We start from the raw sequence: 18452 nt of genomic DNA, 5'->3' as shown, positions 1-18452 counted from the left end.
GGATTTATATACCTTTATGATATCGAGCTATAGCTTGAATTAGATACGCGATTTGCAATATACAAACGGAGTCCCAAGCAAGAATCTGCAGAGCACCCAAAAACCTTTGCCCAGAATGTATGAGGTAGATAAAGCCTACAATCCGAAAGCACGATAAATTCAGCCTGTATTAGAATAATACTGCCTATGCTGCCGCTCCTCTTCTTCTCTTATTTACACGCCCCTGACTTGTCTTCTGACCGTGGTATATCCACGCAAAGGAGTGTATGGGTAGTTTGACCATGGACCAGACGATCCGTAAGGGTGAAGTAGCAAAAGACAAAACAGTAAGTATTATACTGTTCACCAAAGAATACTTGGATCGTCTATGGAGCCCCGATCTCCCTTGCTTCCATGAAGTGATAAGCGGATTAAGCTCTACCATATAGCTGTTTACGGTGCGTACATGTGCATCCAACTTGGCTGAGATAGCGGTATAACGTTTCTCTTGGCTGCGAACCAATTTATCAAGGGTATATATATCACTCTTCATAGCCTTTCGTGCCTCCTCAACAAGTTCCTTAGGAGACTGAAGTTTGCTCTGACTTTCTTCAACGGAATTAAGCTCTAGGCTTGCCGTCGAAAAACGGGATTCTAGCTCATCAAGTCGGTTTGAAAGTTCAGCAATTGCATCCGAGTCAGGGACCTTGTCGCTAAGGCTCTTCGATTGGTTACATTCAACCACACGTTGTAGGTAAAGGGTTCTGGCTTGCACCATTTTGAGCAAATGCGAGACGGGACGTATTTCGGCTGCAAGAAGGAACAGAGTAAGACTGTAGTTTGAAACTAGTCCTTCGGATGGACGTGATAGCTTAAACCTGATAGAATGCAAAAGGTACGCTGCTAAAACAGGGAATAGGAAGCATGATGCAAGTGCTGAAAGTTCGTGGATATGCAATTCAGATTTCGCATTTTGACATGCTATTGCAGATGCCTTTCGGGGCGGCAAAGAGTGAGAATTTTCTCCATTAACTGACTTGTCCAAGGGAACGCAATTCTCCGTGTCAGAATCATCTAAATATTCGCCGTCCGAGGCGTCAGGTACTAGCTGAACTCTCTCCTGAGCGGCAAAGTACCATTCCCTATCTGGTGTCAATTTTAAAACACAATATGCTTAGACTTCTAAGAGGGAGGTGCCTCACCATGGTAGCCTAACGGACCAGTTTAGGAAGACTGCTGAAATAGATAGCAAGGCGACATCTGTGAATACGGCAGCTCCATTGTGAAATAGAAGCCCCCCTAGGCCTGGTAGAAGAGCCAGTACGAGGGGGCTCGAATGCCAGTGGGAGTCCGTATCGTCGGGACTGGTGCGTCCCATACTATTGCTGGCACGAGGAAAAAATAAGTCGTCTGTCGATGACTTTATAGACCGACGGGTCTCAGTGACAGTGTCCGAGAACGTTGAGTTGCGCCGGAGCTTGCCGGGAGGGGAAGTTGATGGCGCTGAGCCATCCAGATTTGATCTAGCAGATGTATTCTGTCTGCGTCGAAGTTGTTCTGTGGCCTGTGACTTGACACGCGAGGTCGCAAGGGAGCTGGATGGTTCCTGATCTCGTTCCGTGGATAGAGCAACCATGGTTCATAGTTGGTATAATCTGGATACGTTCTGCAAAATCTGCCTCAGCGCAAACGCTCCCCAGATCAGTGGAATTCGGCTTTCTCGCACTCCCGACTCACATCCTTCATGATAGTTGGTATTGACATATAGTCCATCCCGGTTTTTGCGGAGTCGTTCCTTCTTCAGTAGAAGATAGAGATCTCTTGGCATCTCTTGGCATTCTCAAGCTTATTTTTATGAGTATGACGTAAGAACTTTATACGCTTTGACCAGGGGGAATATTATGTCAGCTGATGAGTCAGCAAGACCACTTCATCAATGGCTAATGCTGAGGAGAGCGACAACAACATCGGGTGAAGAAAAGGAAGACGATGATACCACTACGTCAGCTTCAAGACTTGGATAGGGTCTAAGCCCCTGGGTCTAGAAACATAATTTTGTTTGCTAGATCTTGAGCCTCGTATTCACTTCCCCTCGATAGGGACAAGAAAATAGGCCTGTCGCTCTCAGCTGCCTCTGCTCGAGCGCTGATATTCCACCATGCCAATTGATATCTTCGAACTCCTTTCTATACTTATCTCGGGAGATAGCATAAGGAACAACTTTTAAATGGGACTGGCCTGGGCGAGGAGGTCAACGCAAATAAAATTAGCTTTCCTTATTGATGCAAGGTCAACCAGAATACAACCCCGGCTAAGCCAGCCATCTTCACGGCCCCCGGGTCATCCCTCAAAGAATCAAACGACGGGACACCTTGCATGGGGTCATTTATTATACAGAGGCTCCGGCGGGAGAATTGTCTCTACGATCTGCAATAGTCACATATGCAGTTCGGCTCACATATATGTACCCTCACGCAAACGTCATGGAATATATATGTGATCTCTTTGATAAATGGTACCAACTGACCTTCAATGTGCAGGAACAGTATCAGATACATTCTGATTACGGAGTACTACGTACATTATAGACCAGCGTGTCTAGACCTTTGAAGACGCCTCGAGGCTGAAGGTGCTTAATGATACACCCGGGCCATGATAGCTGCAGATGTCGAGGGCTTGTCGACGGCACCATCCTCGTGTCCGGCTCATCCGCATCCTGAAGAATTCTTGATGTGTTTGTAGCAAATAGCTCCATCCCCGGGGCGAGGAACTGGACTTCCGGAAGCTATCCCCACGCTCAAGGGTTGTCTTCAGACACAACCTTTTCTTCTTCCTTGTCTTTGCACGCCCAATAACTGTAAACGCCCTGTTGCAGCAGCCCGGTTTACAAAGAGTGTACAAACGGACCAGCAGTTTACTCACAGAATATGCTGATCGAAGTGCTTGTCAGGTCAAGTTCCTGAGATTCTATTGATGGAGGAGGACCTATTGATACCCCGATGCGGTTTAGCGCGCATGTCTCCCGCCGGGTCCACACCTAGTCTTCAGTGCGCTTTTCTTTTATTCTGCTTATTCAGCCCCTTGTTTTCTTATTCGGAGGATGGTAAGATGCAGGAGTGAGACTGAAGATGCATTCACGCTGCGTCAAGGCTGTTCAACAACAGTGGTTTATTGACACCCACGGGGACATGACTGATTTATTGACCTTATTCGGGGCAGTTGGGGGCTCAGCGGCGCTGCAAGATGGCCTCCCCAATGGCCATTCAATATGCCCTTCCTTTCTTTTCTTCTCCAGTATCTGGAGCTTCTGCTGGTATATAAATTCTTATATCTGCTCCATTCTTTGACAAATTCCTGGTCGCCGAATTCTTTCTTGATGCTCAAGGCCTCTTGTGCATTTCATTTGCCTGCATCTCTCGACCCCTTGAAACGTGAGATCTACGCACGGGTCTTACTGCAGACGTTCTCGCAGCATCAAAGGTGTCTTCCTTTCTCAGGATTCCGCTCGAGCTTGGTACGATTACCCCTACGATACCAATGTCTATGGAGGTAGTGCTGAGAAATATGGCTAACAACTCTATATGGTGTCCATAGAACTGAATAGGTGCATTGCACTCAGTTCTGGCAGAAAATCTTCATCATGGAGAATAGCAATCTACCTCCGGTTTATGAAATGTCAACGCAGGCAGTAGTGCTCTGCACTGTTGCGTTCATGTCGTTTCTCGTCTGCATCCCACCGTTGATCTGGCATTGCCGAAATGGCAACTTTCCTGCCTCCTGCTTGATAATGTGGATTCTCACCCAGAACTTGTTCAACTTCATTAATCCGTTAATTTGGCCTGATGACGATTTCAGCTCCCGGTGGATGGGTTATGGCTATTGTGATATCCAGTCCAAGCTTATCACCGGCGCCGGTGTTGGTATTGCCGGCCCCTTAGTCTGCATATTTCGCAGCCTTGCAAGGGTCCTGGACACGGAGCGAACTACCCTTGTGCCTACCAAAGGTGATCGAAGATGGAACATTACATTTGATGTCATATATTGTGTTGTTATCCCGGTGGTCATCATGGTACTGCACTTCATTATACAGGATAGCAGATATTACATCTACAGCATCGTGGGCTGCATGCCAGCTTATCATTCTAGCTGGGTCAGCTTTGTCGTCGGTTACATCTGGCCTCCAATCATTTTGATAATCGCTTGTTTTTATTGTGGTAAGGTTTCAACCACTTGGAGTACACCTTTCACAGACGGCATTACTAACTCTTACACCAGCGCTCGTGCTATACCGTTTGTTCAAGTACAAACGTGAATTTTCCCAACTTGTGTCTTCGGACAGCTCAACCAGCAAGTCAAAATTTGTCCGCCTACTCACCATTTCGCTTGTCCTTCTTCTCGGGAGCCTACCGGCTCAGTTTTTCGTTTTTTACACCAACATAACCTCCTATAAACCCTGGGCTCCTTATTCATGGTCCGAAGTTCATGGTCCTCACTGGAGTGAGATTATCAAATTCCCAATGCATGGACAAGTCTACTACGATCGTTGGATACAAGCTGCAGCGGGCTTCCTCCTTTTCTTTTTCTTTGGTATTGGCCATGACGCCACCATGATGTACCGGTCAATTCTTCTGAGACTCGGTTTTGGAGATTGTTTCCCTGCGCTTCGTCATCCACATATCATGATCAACCAGAGACAGGGTTCATCTTCTACCCGTTTTGGTTCTTTCAGTAGCACTGTCAAAATGGCTCTGGGCCGAAAGAAGCCTTTGACATCTACGATTGATTCAGACGTCACACTGAAGTAAGTTACCTACTTTACTCTCTTTCTGCTGATATTTGTCTCGGGCTTGACAATCGACTAACATATAATTTTGCACTGAATAGCGAAAAGACGCGAAATATGTCACTGGATGGATGTTTGTTCAATGAGCTCGAACCAAGCTTCTCCATGGACAACCAAAATAGCGCCCAGAAGCCATATCAGATGCCAACTATGCCAGCACCTATAAATCAGCCCAGCAGGTTCAACATGTCTCGAAAACAGCGTCGGCAATCAGGAGATTCAATTTTTCTCGAGTTTCTTACCGAAACACCAAGTTCCAGTGCCTTTAAAGGGGGGAGGGAGGCTAAAAGCGGGCCCGATATGGTGTAGAAGCCTTCCAACCAACCAGTCTCGATACATTCAATTTCAACAGCAATCCCCTGATACTTGATTGTCCCACCTTTTTTTTTTTTTTACTGGGGTTTACCTTTTAATATGCTAGCTTTGATTTTCGTGATACCTACGTTCAGATGTTTCATGGCGTTTGCTGGGGAACATTAACCCACTACTTCGATTGTGGATTAGGAGCAATAGTTGCCTTTAGTTAGACATACCGAGTAAATATCTATTTCGTGTTATTGAACCGTTTACCATACTTTGTTTTAGCTGGTATTTCTATAGTCCAGATACAGCCATGATGCGGGCAAGCGAAAAAAACATATCAACGTAGGATTTCATTAATATAGATTCACAACTTTCCACTCGTTACTTACCGTACTAGTTGTAGTAAAAGGGAAATAGAATACAATGGTTGGAGGGTGGAGAGGTGGATCAGGAAAAATATAATAATACATAGACATGACCCGCGGAGCGTGAGAAGAGATGCGACCAAAAAGTTCTAATCAAACGGCACGACAAGCTAATATCAGTATAGACGATCGTCGGAGGATTCAAGTGTGGCATCGAGTAAAATGACTATCTGTACAGACAGAAGCTAGATATAAGGCACAGAGCCGCGACATCAGCTGGGAACAGATTACTTCGATTCTTCGTCGCGGTTAGGGTTGAAGGGTCGGCTGAGAACTTCATAATGGCCTAGTTCAGAAAAGAATATTAGATCGTTGATAATGTATATGTTAAATATGCCGTAAATGGGACGGATAGGCTCACGTTGGACAAAGCCCAGCATGCTGGTTTTCCTTCCCTCGTTATCTTCTGATACTCGCATAGTAGCATCTCCTTCAACAAGCATCAATGTTCTATATTGGCCATGGCAATGTTAGCATCTGGAGCTTTGGTATGCAGCGAAAAAATAGTTGTATAGGAATATGAAGAGAGAACATACCCCTTTGGGAGGTTGAGTAGGTGATCTCTGCCAGGGCCTTCAGGGACAAAGCTCGTCACTCGGAACCAGCTGGTTTGCTGGTTGTCACGAGGGCCATAGTTGGTACCAACAGAGTATTTCACATATTCCCGCCCATTTGATGATGTCGCCACCTCTGGTTGCGCACCAAGACGACCAACAACGGTGAGACGGGCGTGATCGCGAATGGCAGTGCTGCTGAAAGAACGGGATACGGGAGTGGTAATCGGCCGAGCGGCCTTGGAAAGGGTTTGGAGCGCGGATTGACGAAACATTGTAAGAAATCGCGGTGCTATACGCCTCTATCGTGGTCTCTTTAGCTGCAAAGACGAGATTTTTTTATCGTGGCCTTGGTTATCTGTCTCTCTCTTTTGCTCGTCAAAGGAGAAGTTGTGACGTTGGAGCAAGCCCGTTGAGCTCGCGTCGGTCACGTGACAGTTTTCGCGTTTCTCGAACAGCTTCTATTGTAACCAGCAAGAAGACCGAATTTGTAGATATAGTAAGGAGAGGATAGCTGTTGCAAAACTCACTACCATTGGGCTTATTTTTACTGAATCTTGGAGCAGTTGTCCCTGTATTCGATCACTTTTAATGCCAGAGCTCTTGTTTGTATATACTGACTAAGCAAAATTAACTTTCAGCGCTTAATCTAATTTCACGTGACGCTTCCGGCTCCATCGTGAAAGCTGGAATTTATTCGAGCCTCAATATCGAAATTTCCCAGTTGCAACGACCAGAAGCTCCCATTGGCATAGATCGGCTTATCCTACCTTTGGATAAAGGAGTGTGGCGCTACCTGCATGGGATTGAAATCATACATCTATGCTTAGGTGTGTTTGGCCATCCGCAATTCCTTCGCAGCTTGAAACTAACCTGGGGAGCTTTTTTTTCGCCAGTCTAGATGTTTATTCAACCATCCTCCATGCCGGCCATTCCCCTCCGGCTTTCCCTTAGAAATGTCCGCCATGCTCGAAGGGTCCCCAATTCACCATATGGGCATTCTTTAAGCGCAGTCTATAGAATAGCTCAAACCAATGGGCGTCACCTGTCTGGAGGGGCCGGGCGCCCTCACACTCATTATATCTCTGCATGCACCACTCGAGGGTATGCCACAGATAGAACCTCATCCGAGCTATCGTATAACCGCAAACCTCAATATCAGTCACAAGAAAGACATGCCTCGACGCAGGCGGTCGATAATGGGTCATTGGCCGGTGAGCCATCCATAAATTCCTCGCCGACGGAATCTGTTATATATCCAGAGCCATATTCCAGGTTGACGGAAACATACGCTAGGGAGAATGCGGCCTTGCCATCTTCTGAATCACTCTTGGCCTTACCTACTCTCCTTTCGAAGCCAGAATCCTCACTTCATACACTCTCACAAATGGGGATTGTTGAGATTGATACGGACGTTGCCAAACTTTCTGATATAGGAGCTGTGATGTGCAAATTGGTTTGTCGCGTTACACCTGCGTCAGGTGTGAGGGTCAAAGAGCCCATCGAAGTTGCAGGTCTTGGGCAGGATTCGGTGAGTCTCCATTCTTAACACATTTAGTTTTTTCCTCCTTTGGGCCACCTAAAAATCGGAATCATCTAGCTTAATGTGTACATTTGCTAAGGGTATTTGTTTGCACTTCTAGTACTCTGCAGAAAATGCCGCCTACGTTTTTCTCGTGTCTGCACTCCATACCAAGGGTTACCTTAACAAGATTGCACAATCGTTCAAGACCTTATGGGACATGAGAGCGCACCGCTTTGATCTATCAGATGTTTACCATTATGCTTCTCGGTTTGCATCCTTACCTGAAATACACTACCGATCCACACCGGAACCTGGTTTTACGTCATACGCCCAGCATGAAGTTAGGATTGAGTTGCCAGGTCAAAATATCAAATCTGTTGCTACGGGAGATTTCCTTCCCCGGGTCGTCACTGAAGCTTCTCGCTCCTTCATAGCTCAAACACCACGCCAGGGTATTCCAGGAAATCATGAGCGAATTAAAGACGATTCTGCTCTTACGGTGGATGTTGCTCCAAATCTTCTAAACTTTTACCTGTCAAAATATGATCAATCTAGCGAGATTGAATCACGATGTACCCAGGAAAACTTTGGCCCTTCTACGGTCTACTATGGGACACTTTATATCGATGGCCAACCTGTGTCAAAACCGGTAATGGCTGACTCCGCAAAATTAGCAAAATCCCTTGCAAGGCTCGCAGGAGCTGTTCATCTCATTAGCAAGAACCCGTCTCTCTGGCCAGACTTTATAAATGAGATGCGAGAAACTTCGCCCGTTGTTCACTCCGTCTCTGTTTCGATGTCTTCTGAAACTCTCTCCGCCATCCAAACCTCACTCGAAAATATTTACTACCCTAGTCCCAAAGGCCAGACTAAAACTAAAGAGACCTGTCCGAACAACATTGAGTCACTGTTTCCGAATGTCCTTGCTTCAGCTGTGCGCCAGGCCGAGTCTGTTGATCCACCTTTTCTCCCGTTTAGCAACCGTCCATTGGAGGAGTCGCTCCACGCGCGAAATTCTTTGCCTGCAAGGAAGCACGCCAAGCAAATCCTGGATACGATTAACGAACACACTGTTAGCATCATAGTTGGATCTACAGGGAGTGGGAAAACATCTCAAATTCCCCAGATGGTGCTGGAGCACTCCCCTAGTTCCAACATAATGGTCACCCAGCCTCGCAGAGTCACTACTACAACTATGGCGCGGCGAGTTGCGTTTGAACGTGGTGAAGCGCTTGGGAAATCCGTTGGATATGAAATTCGATGGGATGCTATAAAACCCTCGTCAAACAATGGTATCACCTATCGAACGACTGGAGTTATGTTACTGGATATGTTGCGGAGAGGCGATGAGATTTTGGACACTGTATCTCACATTTTTGTTGATGAAACACATGAACGTGATACTCCTACGGACCTCCTCCTCGCGCTATTAAGGAGGGAGATCAACCGACGTTCCAATGCATCCATGTCGATTCCAAAGATCATAATTATGACTGCAGACCCCGAAACCGCCGCCCTTGAAACCTATATGGGAGCTGTGTCCGAAAATGGAGAACCTAATCCAGCAACTCGCATGGTGATCCCAAATTCCTCTCATCCTGTTCAGCGTTACTTCCTTGAAGACATACTGCATTCTTTATTCTCCAATCATTCTGCTGAAGATTTGATGCCCTTACTCTCTGACACATCAACAAGCCAACATATCGCATCCGAAAAGGACTTGATCACTCCTGAACCCTCGGAAGGCAATGACGAGGCTAAGCTGCCTATTCCTAATGCATTACTAGAGGAGGCTACAGCCAACGCCCCAATCAACGAGAAAGAGCATTTTGTTCCTCTTGGGCTGACTGCTGCTACGATTGCTCATATTGCGAAAACAGAAGAGGAGGGCGTTATCCTTGCTCTTTTTCCCGGCCTTGACGTGATGAAGCGTCTTGAAACGTTACTCTATGACCATCCTCTTGGAGTTGATTTCAGCGATCGAACCAAATTTCAAATTTTCAAGTTACACTCTGGTCTGGGCGATATCGATGAAAATGTATTACGTCCAGCTAAGGACGGATGCCGAAAAATAATTCTGTCAACAAATATTGCTGAAAACTCGATAAATATACCAGAGGTCCGATATGTGGTCGATAGCGGGAAGAAACATGATTCGGTCTACGACCCGTCCACTGGGCTGCGGAAAGTAGTTGGTGGCTGGGTTGATAAGCTGGCTATCCATCAAAGGGAAGCATGTGCAAGCCGAACTGGTAATGGTTCCTACTATGCCACATTCACACAGTCGAGATATGACGCATTGACGAGGAGCACTCCTCCCCGGATCTATGTGGACGAAATTGAAACTGAATCTCTCCAGCTAAGAGCCACTTTACCCGACTTACCTCTCCGCGACTTCATGCGTCAGGTGCCAAATCCACCTTCGCTAGATCGTCTCAACAGTACCACTGCAAACCTGCAGTCAATTGGCGCAATAGATAATAATGGTGACATCACCGCGCTAGGTCGTATCCTATCCCTATTACCTGTCCCTCTAAAAGCTGGCAAAATGGTCATGCTCGGAATTCTATTGAGATGCTTTGAGCCTGCCTTGATACTTGGTGCTGCCACACATGCTCGCTCCCTTTTCATTCCATCTCGGTCTGAGAGATGGTATAATTCACCGCGCCGAAAGTTTGCAGGAGAAACCAACAGCGACCATATAGCAATCTTGAGAGCCTATCGAAAAATTAACCAAATTTCCAACAAGCATGGACAGGAAGCTGCTCGGAAATATTGCTTGCAGCACTCTATGAGCCATGCAACATATCTGGACATGGAGTTATTTATTTCACGGATAACCCTCACGCTTCGTCATCTCAACCTCATTCCAGCTACAGAGAGCGAGTCTGGGGAGAACATCCTCAACGAAAACTCTGGCGATCACTCGGTTCTTAGGGCACTTATCACTGCCACTGTAACCCCAAATATTGCCATCAAGCCCAGTGATAGTGGAGGCCAATGGCACACCAAGCGCTTCCCGGCAGCCGTCGTTAGCAATAAAAGCACGAATTCGTTCCAGAAAAGCTGGGCGGGTCGAATGCTAGCGTTTAACGAAGCCTTGAACTTCCATAGTGAGGCTGACGCAATCATGATGGACACGACGTCTGTTCACCCGCTGATGGCCTGCCTTTTTGGTGGAAACCTTTCCCGTGAGGATAATGCACTTTTCCTTGACTCCCATTTAGCAGTCAAAATAAAATCTTTGGATGGCAGTATGGAAAGTGGCTCTCGAGCTGCTAGTGCCGTTGTTAAGGCAAGGAAACTGATAGACAAGGTATGTCTTTGTGCTCTTTTATGCCATTCAAACATTCAGAAGGATCGCATTTCTAATCATGTTGCTGGTATATAGGCATCCGAGGATTTCTTCAACGACCTCACCAGCAACAGAAGCTGGGCTGAGGCGGAATCTGACCGTCGACGCCTTGCGACAGAGATCAAAAGCATCATAGATACCCTGCCTGATACCCGCCAGTCAGGCCCGCTGATACGAAAAATGCCCTAAATCACACACTGCTTATTGCATAGAAATTCTAGAAATGTACACCTACTCATCTCAGACTTTGGGCTCCCCTATCCGTTCAGCATATTTTTTGTATTATCATCAGGGGCCGGAGTTGTGATGGATGCTTGATTTTTGTTCAACCACTGAGGATTTGATGTATAATCGGGCGGAGCAAAATGGAGAGTGTATATATATTCTCAGCGTACTGTACCATAGAATAGAATCGAGGGTTCGATAACCTTTTTGCCATCGATGGATATTTAGCCTTGGTTGGCCAGTACATGACTAGCAAGCGCCAGGGGTCGTTTTGCATGTGTAATGACGTTCTTTGAGCTTAAGGGCGGCACTTCCTTGCTGTAGCTCGAAATCACTGCAACCTCCTACGTTTCCGAGCGCCTTCACACACCATGACACAATTAAATGCGCAATCCCCTTTAAGAACTTTGATATAGCCGAATTAATGACTGCTAGTCCCAATATTGGGCCTTCTGTCCTGTGACAACATGAAGCTGGTTCCTCCCGGCAAATTCTGTTCCAGCTTGATCCGGCAGCGGCCAGCTTTGCGCACTCCATCCGCCGTTACTCCGCGATACCTAGCCTCTTGCTCTTCCGTATTTACGCCAGCGCCTTCGCCGTCTTGCCTGTCCTCTACCCGACGGCTATCGCAATGGTGCTCCGGAGCCCGCTGGAGAACGTTCCAGAGGAGAACTCCCGGCTATAACTACGGGGGAAACGATTCACATAGCCGGGAAAGTTGGAAACGCAGTCGACACTCCAGAAGCAGCTATGTCCTTCTCGTAGCTACAGTCGGCGCTGCGACATTGACACCAGCAGCTCTGCTTGAGCTGGCAGAGAAGAAGAACCACGAGGACGAGTCGAGCACTCGAGAGCGTGAGATGCTCCACGCATCAAGGGCAGAAGCACGGAGTATACGACGTACCGGGAGAGGTATAGAAGACGACAGCGATGGAGGCGATACCGAAAGACAAAGGGCTCGGAATGTCTTATGGCGCATATACGGCTTTCTGGACGAGTACATATTCGAGGTGATTGCTACGGGGTTTCGGTTCGTTCACCTGGTGGTTCTATTTATCCCGGTAATAGCGAGCGTCCCAATAGTTTTCCTTGGGAGGAGGGTGAAGGATCGAGATAACCACAGGAGAGGAGCTCTGCTATGGTATGCCCTTGTCGTGTACACCATGGAGCGTGCCGGGTCGGCATTTATCAAGGTAGAACCAAATCCCATCCACATAAACAACCACTGTTGCTCGGATGGCAGGCTAACTGTTGCTTCCATTGAAAATGCAGCTTGGGCAATGGGCTGCTTCAAGGTCCGATATCTTCCCACCTGAACTATGTGCTATGATGTCCTCCCTGCATTCACATGCGCCGGCACATCCCCTACATATTACAAAACGTACGATCAGTAGAGCATTTAATGGCCTACCTTTTGATGAGATATTTGAGGAATTCGACGAAAAACCACTTGGTGTAGGTGCTATTGCCCAGGTGTACAAGGCAAAGCTGCGCCCGGACCTGGCTGGATCCCTTGATCGTGCGTCTAAACCTACCAATCTCCGCGAGAAGATGAGAAGAAACGTCAATGTCCTGGTGAAGAGCACCCCAGAGAGCGTCCCGTCGTCATACATTGCGATCAAGGTTCTCCATCCAAATGTTGATAGGACCGTGCGACGAGATCTACGGATTATGGGATTTTTTGCTACCTTGATACACTGGATCCCTACTATGGAATGGCTATCATTACCTGATGAAGTCGAGAAGTTTGGAGAAATGATGAAACTCCAATTGGACCTACGGATTGAAGCAGCGAATCTAGCGTTTTTCCGGGAGAACTTCAAATCAAGAACTACAGCTCGGTTCCCCTATCCATATACTGAGTACACCACCCGCGAGGTCTTGGTAGAGGAGTTTGCTCAGGGTATTCCGCTTGCTGCATTCTTAGAGAATGGTGGCGGTGTGTTCCAGCATGACATTGCTCAGGAGGGATTGGATGCTTTCCTTCACATGTTGCTCATTGACAACTTTGTCCACTCAGACCTGCACCCCGGTAACATTATGGTACGTTTCTACAAACCAAGCCAGCTGGACCTCTCCCTGAGTGTGCAGAGTCCCCACGGAGCCTTGGTATCAGAGAGTGGGAATACTGCAACAGAATCGGTTCTTTCACGATTGAGGAAGCACCGGAAGGATCCAAAAGCTTGGAATGAAACCCTGAAGCAGATTGACGCCGAAGGATACCGGCCTCAGCTGATCTTCATTGATACCGGTCTTGTCACAGAGCTCAACGCTGTGAATCGACGTGATTTCCTTGACCTGTTCCGAGCCATTGCTGAATTCGATGGTTACAAAGCTGGTTATCTCATGATCGAGAGATCCCGTCAACCTGACACCGTCATTGACGCCGAAATATTTGCGCTCAGGATGCAGCATCTCGTTCTCAGCATTAAGGGAAGAACATTTGCCTTGGGAAATGTGAAACTCGGAGATGTATTGAGTGATGTTTTATATATGGTTCGGAATCACCATGTGAGACTCGAGGGTGACTTTATCAATGTCGTCATCTCCGCTCTTCTCCTGGAGGGCATTGGTAGGAGATTGGACCCAGATTTGGATATATTCAAAAAGTTCGTTCATATTCTCCTTTCCCTTCACCTCTTGCTTCTTTTGTTTCATTACAGTCACTAACCGACATATGAATAGTGCATTGCCAATCCTCCGCCAACTTGGCTCCAAATCTACGCTGCTCAAGTCCGTTCGTGAAGGAGACACATCCATGCTCCGCGTATGGGTTGGGCTAGAAGCACGAAGCTTCCTCAAAGCCAGCATCTCCAGCGTCGAAAAGTGTGTGAAGTACGATCTCCTGTCCCCGAACATTTAGCCAACATATATTACTACATTATTTATATTATCTCCATATATCCTAGGCATAGTCAGTCATTGCTCTTTTTTCTAGCTATACCGGACGACACCTGTACATAATATCGGCTACATCTTCTTGCATCTGGCGGAACACTTTGGCTCTTTGCATGTACATAGATCGAGGCTTTCCCGAAGTTTGGTAGCCCCATCTTCGAACTGTGGTTAAATACGTAAATAAACACATCTCCTACCATCAACTCTTTATCGTCTTCGATAATCCAACTAAATAATCCTTGACGGGGGAAGAGAATATATTGATGCCATATTCACTATCCAGCATTGGGCAGCATCGCTCGGGATAAATATGCCGAGAGAGGCGATTGATTCCAGCTGCTCTGCCTCCCTGCTCCACACACAAACAAGTGATCCCCGTAGATCTCACACAATAGCTGCAGATGGGAAAATTTCCAGCATTCATATCCGCAGGAGTTGACAGTTGCCAGCAGAGACCGATACAGCGACTGGAGGGGGATCGAAATGCCATTCCCTAGCCTGCGTCTGTACGGTGACGATGGCGATTCCGCGATATCTGCGTCGACCTGGGGATGAAGGATACCGAACTCCCACCATCGAAGACACGGAGAAGAACCTCTCGCTCTCGTTTGTATTTCCATCTCAGCCGCCGACCCCTCGCTGTCCCACGCCGCCTGTCCTGTCGCAGTTCCGTCAACGGCCGCCGCTTGCACATAACCTGCCCAAAATACACGGAGACGGCGATGGGAATGGGACGATAACGCCAGTGCAGCTCCTGGAGAGCCAGCTCCCGTCACTCAGCTGGAGAGAGCGTATTCAGCATCTGACATGGTCGTTTTTCACGCTGACGATGGCCACAGGCGGGCTGGCGAATGTCATCCACTCGATCCCTGTCGACGCCCGGTGGCTGGAGATAATCGGGCTTGTGATCTTTCTGGTCAACCTGGCCTTCTTCGTGGCCATCAGTACATTGATGTGTGTACGGTTTTATCTATATCCATACACCTTCAAAGCATCGTTCCTGCATCCGACAGAGTCGCTATTTATCCCTTCTGTGATTGTGTCGTTCGGGACAATTCTTATCAATGTCGCACAGTACGGTCCCAGTCATGCAGGAGAATGGCTGGCCCATGCAACAGTGGTTTTGTTCTGGTTTGATGCAGCGTTGGCTGTTATCTTATCCGCAGGCATCTATCTCATTCTGTATGTACTCCTATTGTACTCCCATGGCCCAATTGTACTCTTACCCAGGGGGAGGACCAGATGGCTGATATCATGTTTGCAGGTGGTCGACACAGACGTTTACAATTGCTAAGATGACGCCTATATGGATATTCCCAGCATACCCAATGCTAATTATTGGCCCTCATGCAGGAATTCTGAGTGCCAGCGTGCCTCAGAATCACGCTCTTCGAATCATTATCGGTGGCTGGACTATCCAGGGGATTGGCTTCCTGGTCTCCCTCATGGTATATTCTGCATTCATATACCGATTGATGACGCAGAAGCTACCAAATGAATCCCTCAGGCCAGGGATGTTTGTATCTGTCGGACCCAGCGCGTTTACAGTAGCAGGGATCCTAAGCATGGCCGAAAATACTGCCAGATCACTGCCTGCCGACTTCATGGGAGACGGAGAACTAACAGCAAAGATAATCTATGTCGTTTCGAACTTTGCAGCTCTGTGGCTATGGGGGTAAGTCAGACAGTGCCCCGATATATGGATATGTATGCTAAAAAGAAGTGTTCTAGGCTGGCGGTCTTCTTCTTCTTTATAGCAGTCTTTGCCCATTGGACACCAGCTCGTCGTGGGCGGATGACCTTTTCGATGACCTGGTTCTCCTTTGTGTTCCCCAACACCGCACTGACAACGGCCACCTTTGCTGTGGGAAGGGCATTCAACAGCAATGGCATCCAAATAGTTGGCTATGCCCTTACAATCCTGCTCTTCATCACCTACTTCTTCGTATTCTTTATGATGGTGAGGGCGATCCGGGGTCGCCAGATTCTGTGGCCGCAGAAGGGAGAGGACAAGGACGAGGGAGGATTCAAGATCAAAGAACACAAGCCGGATGCTAATGGCGTCCTACCAACACACTCGTAGCCATAACTAGCTAACCAGAGCGTTCTATGTAGCAAGCATGTATCTGTATCTCAATTTCAGGCTGTATTTTTTTGGTTGTCGCCCTTATTAGGCAGCCCGGCGTGTGCCTCCTTGCTTCCCCCCTATCAGGCACTGCTGCCGCCCACCTGCTATCCAGCACGGCAAGGTGGCCGAGTGGTCTAAGGCGTCCGACTCAAGTTTCAAACTTAGTTTGTGATCTAACACGAGCTTGCATTCGAATGTGGTTTACACGCGTGGGTTCGAATCCCACCCTTGTCATCTTTTTTTTTTTTTTACTTTATTTATTTATTTATCTTCATCGGAAGCATAAATGAGTATTTGATTTATTTTAGTTTTTTTTTTTAATTATATGTATGTATGTATCCGTAAGATAGTCTAGTCTGCTCATATCACACATGCATACTCGTCCTTGTCGCCGTTATGTGTCAGGGATGTGGTTACGAGGTTAGATACGTGAAGGTTTATAGCAAACGTCTGCTCTTCACCTCACTAGCGAGTACAGTTACATTACTATCAGGAGAGTTAGAGACGGACGCCCTTTTCCTTCTAGAAGGAGTACCTTGTGAGTCCGGCGTTCAAACTAATATACGCGCAGTGGGTAGCTGATACGGTGTGCTTTAGATTTGATAACTAGCGATAACTAAGTACTAAGTTAGCACGTGAAGAGAGGATGTCGTGATAGAGATGGATCTCAGGAGTCCTCAGGAGTAACCAAGACATATATCAAACTCTCTCGCTATCTCAGACCGGCTCTTAAGGCACGAAGTGGCTATACTGCATGGAAATCACCAGTTGGCGGTTCCCCACGGTTCACTGAGTCAGAAATAGACTTGGCTGTTAGGATTTCATGTCTAGACCAGCAGAAACAGTTCCCATAGGAGCTGAAGTTCCCTAGGATTCCAGCTGATCTATGGAGCAGCGACGGCTATCTAGTTATCGGTGGAAGCCGGATCATCTGCCCATGAGCCGGACGTGAGGGATTGACACAGCATCCTAGTCGAAAATATCGTACTGCTCGAATCAGGCAATAACAGGTGCTTCTGACAACAATAATGTCAGACCATGAAGACTGTCTCCTAGTGTTCCTCTGCGAAGCGATAGCATTTTAGCCGTGACATTCCGTATACCCGTGGATGCCATGTCGACCGACCACCAGGATGAGGGAGAGCCCTATGCTCTTTGTGGTCAAGTTGCTCGGACTGATGATCTCTTAGCATCCCGTATTTTTAGATGCGAGAGAAGGTTGGCGTCACTCTTCACGATATCCGCCCTTCTAGAAGACATTGGTATGACGGAATTACCTTGTGCTTACCAAAGGCCGTCTGCAGGTCCCCACTCCCAGTTTCTAATATCCTTCTCTTCACATTGGCTTCCCCACAAAGTCTCCCTCCGCACCAGGACTGTCTCGGAAGCCGAGTCCGAAATAATGCAGCAGAAAGAATTAATAGTGACAACAAAGCAAGCGACGGAGATGAAGAAGAGGATGAAAAGGTTTCTGTTACGAGACTTCCGTCCCCCGCATTTCTCCGTGCCAGGGATGCAATCTGCGCGCCGCGTTCCGTAGCGCCGCCAACAACGTGGCATCCCATTCATCGAAGGGCGTCTAAAATCAGGAATGTGTTGGCTCTGGCGACCGACTTCCGTCGAGCAGGTCCCAATGTCTATATGATCTTGTTATTTTCGAGCCACATTAAAGGGGATTCTGGTGATCAATTGGTCCTTGTTGTTTCTGCTGGCAAGGAGCGCGAATGCCCGGCTAATTGAGAACGAGAGATCGTCGTTGAGAAAACCAAGTCAAACGCAGCCAAGCAAAATTGCTTCAGATACTGACAACAGGACACCAACTCCCAAGGTGGCTGATCGACACAGTCTGTGGGGAAGAAGACAGCAGTTCTCTCTCTTCTTATCCTTCTGTCTCTTCTTGAAATGAAAGCACTCGGTGACGGAGAGGCCACGGTCTGTCCGTCGATCCAGCACTCCCAAGAAAGATTCTTTTTCTATAATGCCAGCATACAACTTCCCATATGACACAGTTACAAGGATGCTTTTGCTAAAGGTACCTGTATACTGTCGCAGAAGGCCTTTCTGAGTGTGCTGTGGAGCGAGGGGCCAAGTACAACAGTCAAGGTTCTTTCTTCAGCTGTGTGAGATGAGAAAGATGATGGATCACGAAGATAAGGAGGCAGATGATGGCATAACCATCCCTCCGCTCCATAGGGTAACATTTCACGATATGAATAG

At 47.4% G+C, this 18452-nt stretch overlaps 6 protein-coding genes across 6 annotated transcripts; 4 read left to right on the top strand and 2 right to left on the bottom strand.

Annotated features, from left to right (window-relative positions):
• Positions 1 to 184: 184 nt before the first annotated feature.
• Positions 185 to 1615, bottom strand: ARB_06082 (uncharacterized protein; the record flags this gene model as incomplete). Its single annotated transcript, XM_003015725.1, has 2 exons — positions 185 to 1121; positions 1200 to 1615. The coding sequence occupies 2 exons, from the start codon at positions 1613 to 1615 to the stop codon at positions 185 to 187; spliced, it is 1353 nt and encodes a 450-aa protein (XP_003015771.1).
• Positions 1616 to 3619: 2004 nt separating this feature from the next.
• ARB_06081 (a-pheromone receptor PreA) lies at positions 3620 to 5131 on the top strand (the record flags this gene model as incomplete). Its single annotated transcript, XM_003015724.1, has 3 exons — positions 3620 to 4193; positions 4255 to 4780; positions 4864 to 5131. The coding sequence occupies 3 exons, from the start codon at positions 3620 to 3622 to the stop codon at positions 5129 to 5131; spliced, it is 1368 nt and encodes a 455-aa protein (XP_003015770.1).
• A 646-nt stretch (positions 5132 to 5777) lies between these two features.
• ARB_06080 (ssDNA binding protein, putative) lies at positions 5778 to 6379 on the bottom strand (the record flags this gene model as incomplete). The annotated part of the gene is made up of 2 exons (XM_003015723.1): positions 5778 to 6000; positions 6087 to 6379. 2 exons carry the CDS (start codon positions 6377 to 6379, stop codon positions 5778 to 5780), a joined length of 516 nt encoding a protein of 171 aa, XP_003015769.1.
• A 626-nt stretch (positions 6380 to 7005) lies between these two features.
• ARB_06079 (uncharacterized protein) lies at positions 7006 to 11173 on the top strand (the record flags this gene model as incomplete). Its single annotated transcript, XM_003015722.1, has 3 exons — positions 7006 to 7560; positions 7748 to 10945; positions 11021 to 11173. 3 exons carry the CDS (start codon positions 7006 to 7008, stop codon positions 11171 to 11173), a joined length of 3906 nt encoding a protein of 1301 aa, XP_003015768.1.
• Positions 11174 to 12475: 1302 nt separating this feature from the next.
• ARB_06078 (uncharacterized protein) lies at positions 12476 to 14072 on the top strand (the record flags this gene model as incomplete). The annotated part of the gene is made up of 2 exons (XM_003015721.1): positions 12476 to 13818; positions 13895 to 14072. The coding sequence occupies 2 exons, from the start codon at positions 12476 to 12478 to the stop codon at positions 14070 to 14072; spliced, it is 1521 nt and encodes a 506-aa protein (XP_003015767.1).
• A 552-nt stretch (positions 14073 to 14624) lies between these two features.
• ARB_06077 (C4-dicarboxylate transporter/malic acid transport protein, putative) lies at positions 14625 to 16190 on the top strand (the record flags this gene model as incomplete). Its single annotated transcript, XM_003015720.1, has 3 exons — positions 14625 to 15289; positions 15372 to 15782; positions 15839 to 16190. The coding sequence occupies 3 exons, from the start codon at positions 14625 to 14627 to the stop codon at positions 16188 to 16190; spliced, it is 1428 nt and encodes a 475-aa protein (XP_003015766.1).
• Positions 16191 to 18452: the final 2262 nt, after the last annotated feature.

The sequence above is a fragment of the Trichophyton benhamiae genome (assembly GCF_000151125.1).
Source record: "Trichophyton benhamiae CBS 112371 chromosome Unknown Abenha-G-c-322p01.r1, whole genome shotgun sequence".
Taxonomy (NCBI): Eukaryota; Fungi; Ascomycota; class Eurotiomycetes; order Onygenales; family Arthrodermataceae; genus Trichophyton; species Trichophyton benhamiae.
This window is presented reverse-complemented; position numbering and strand designations above follow the sequence as displayed.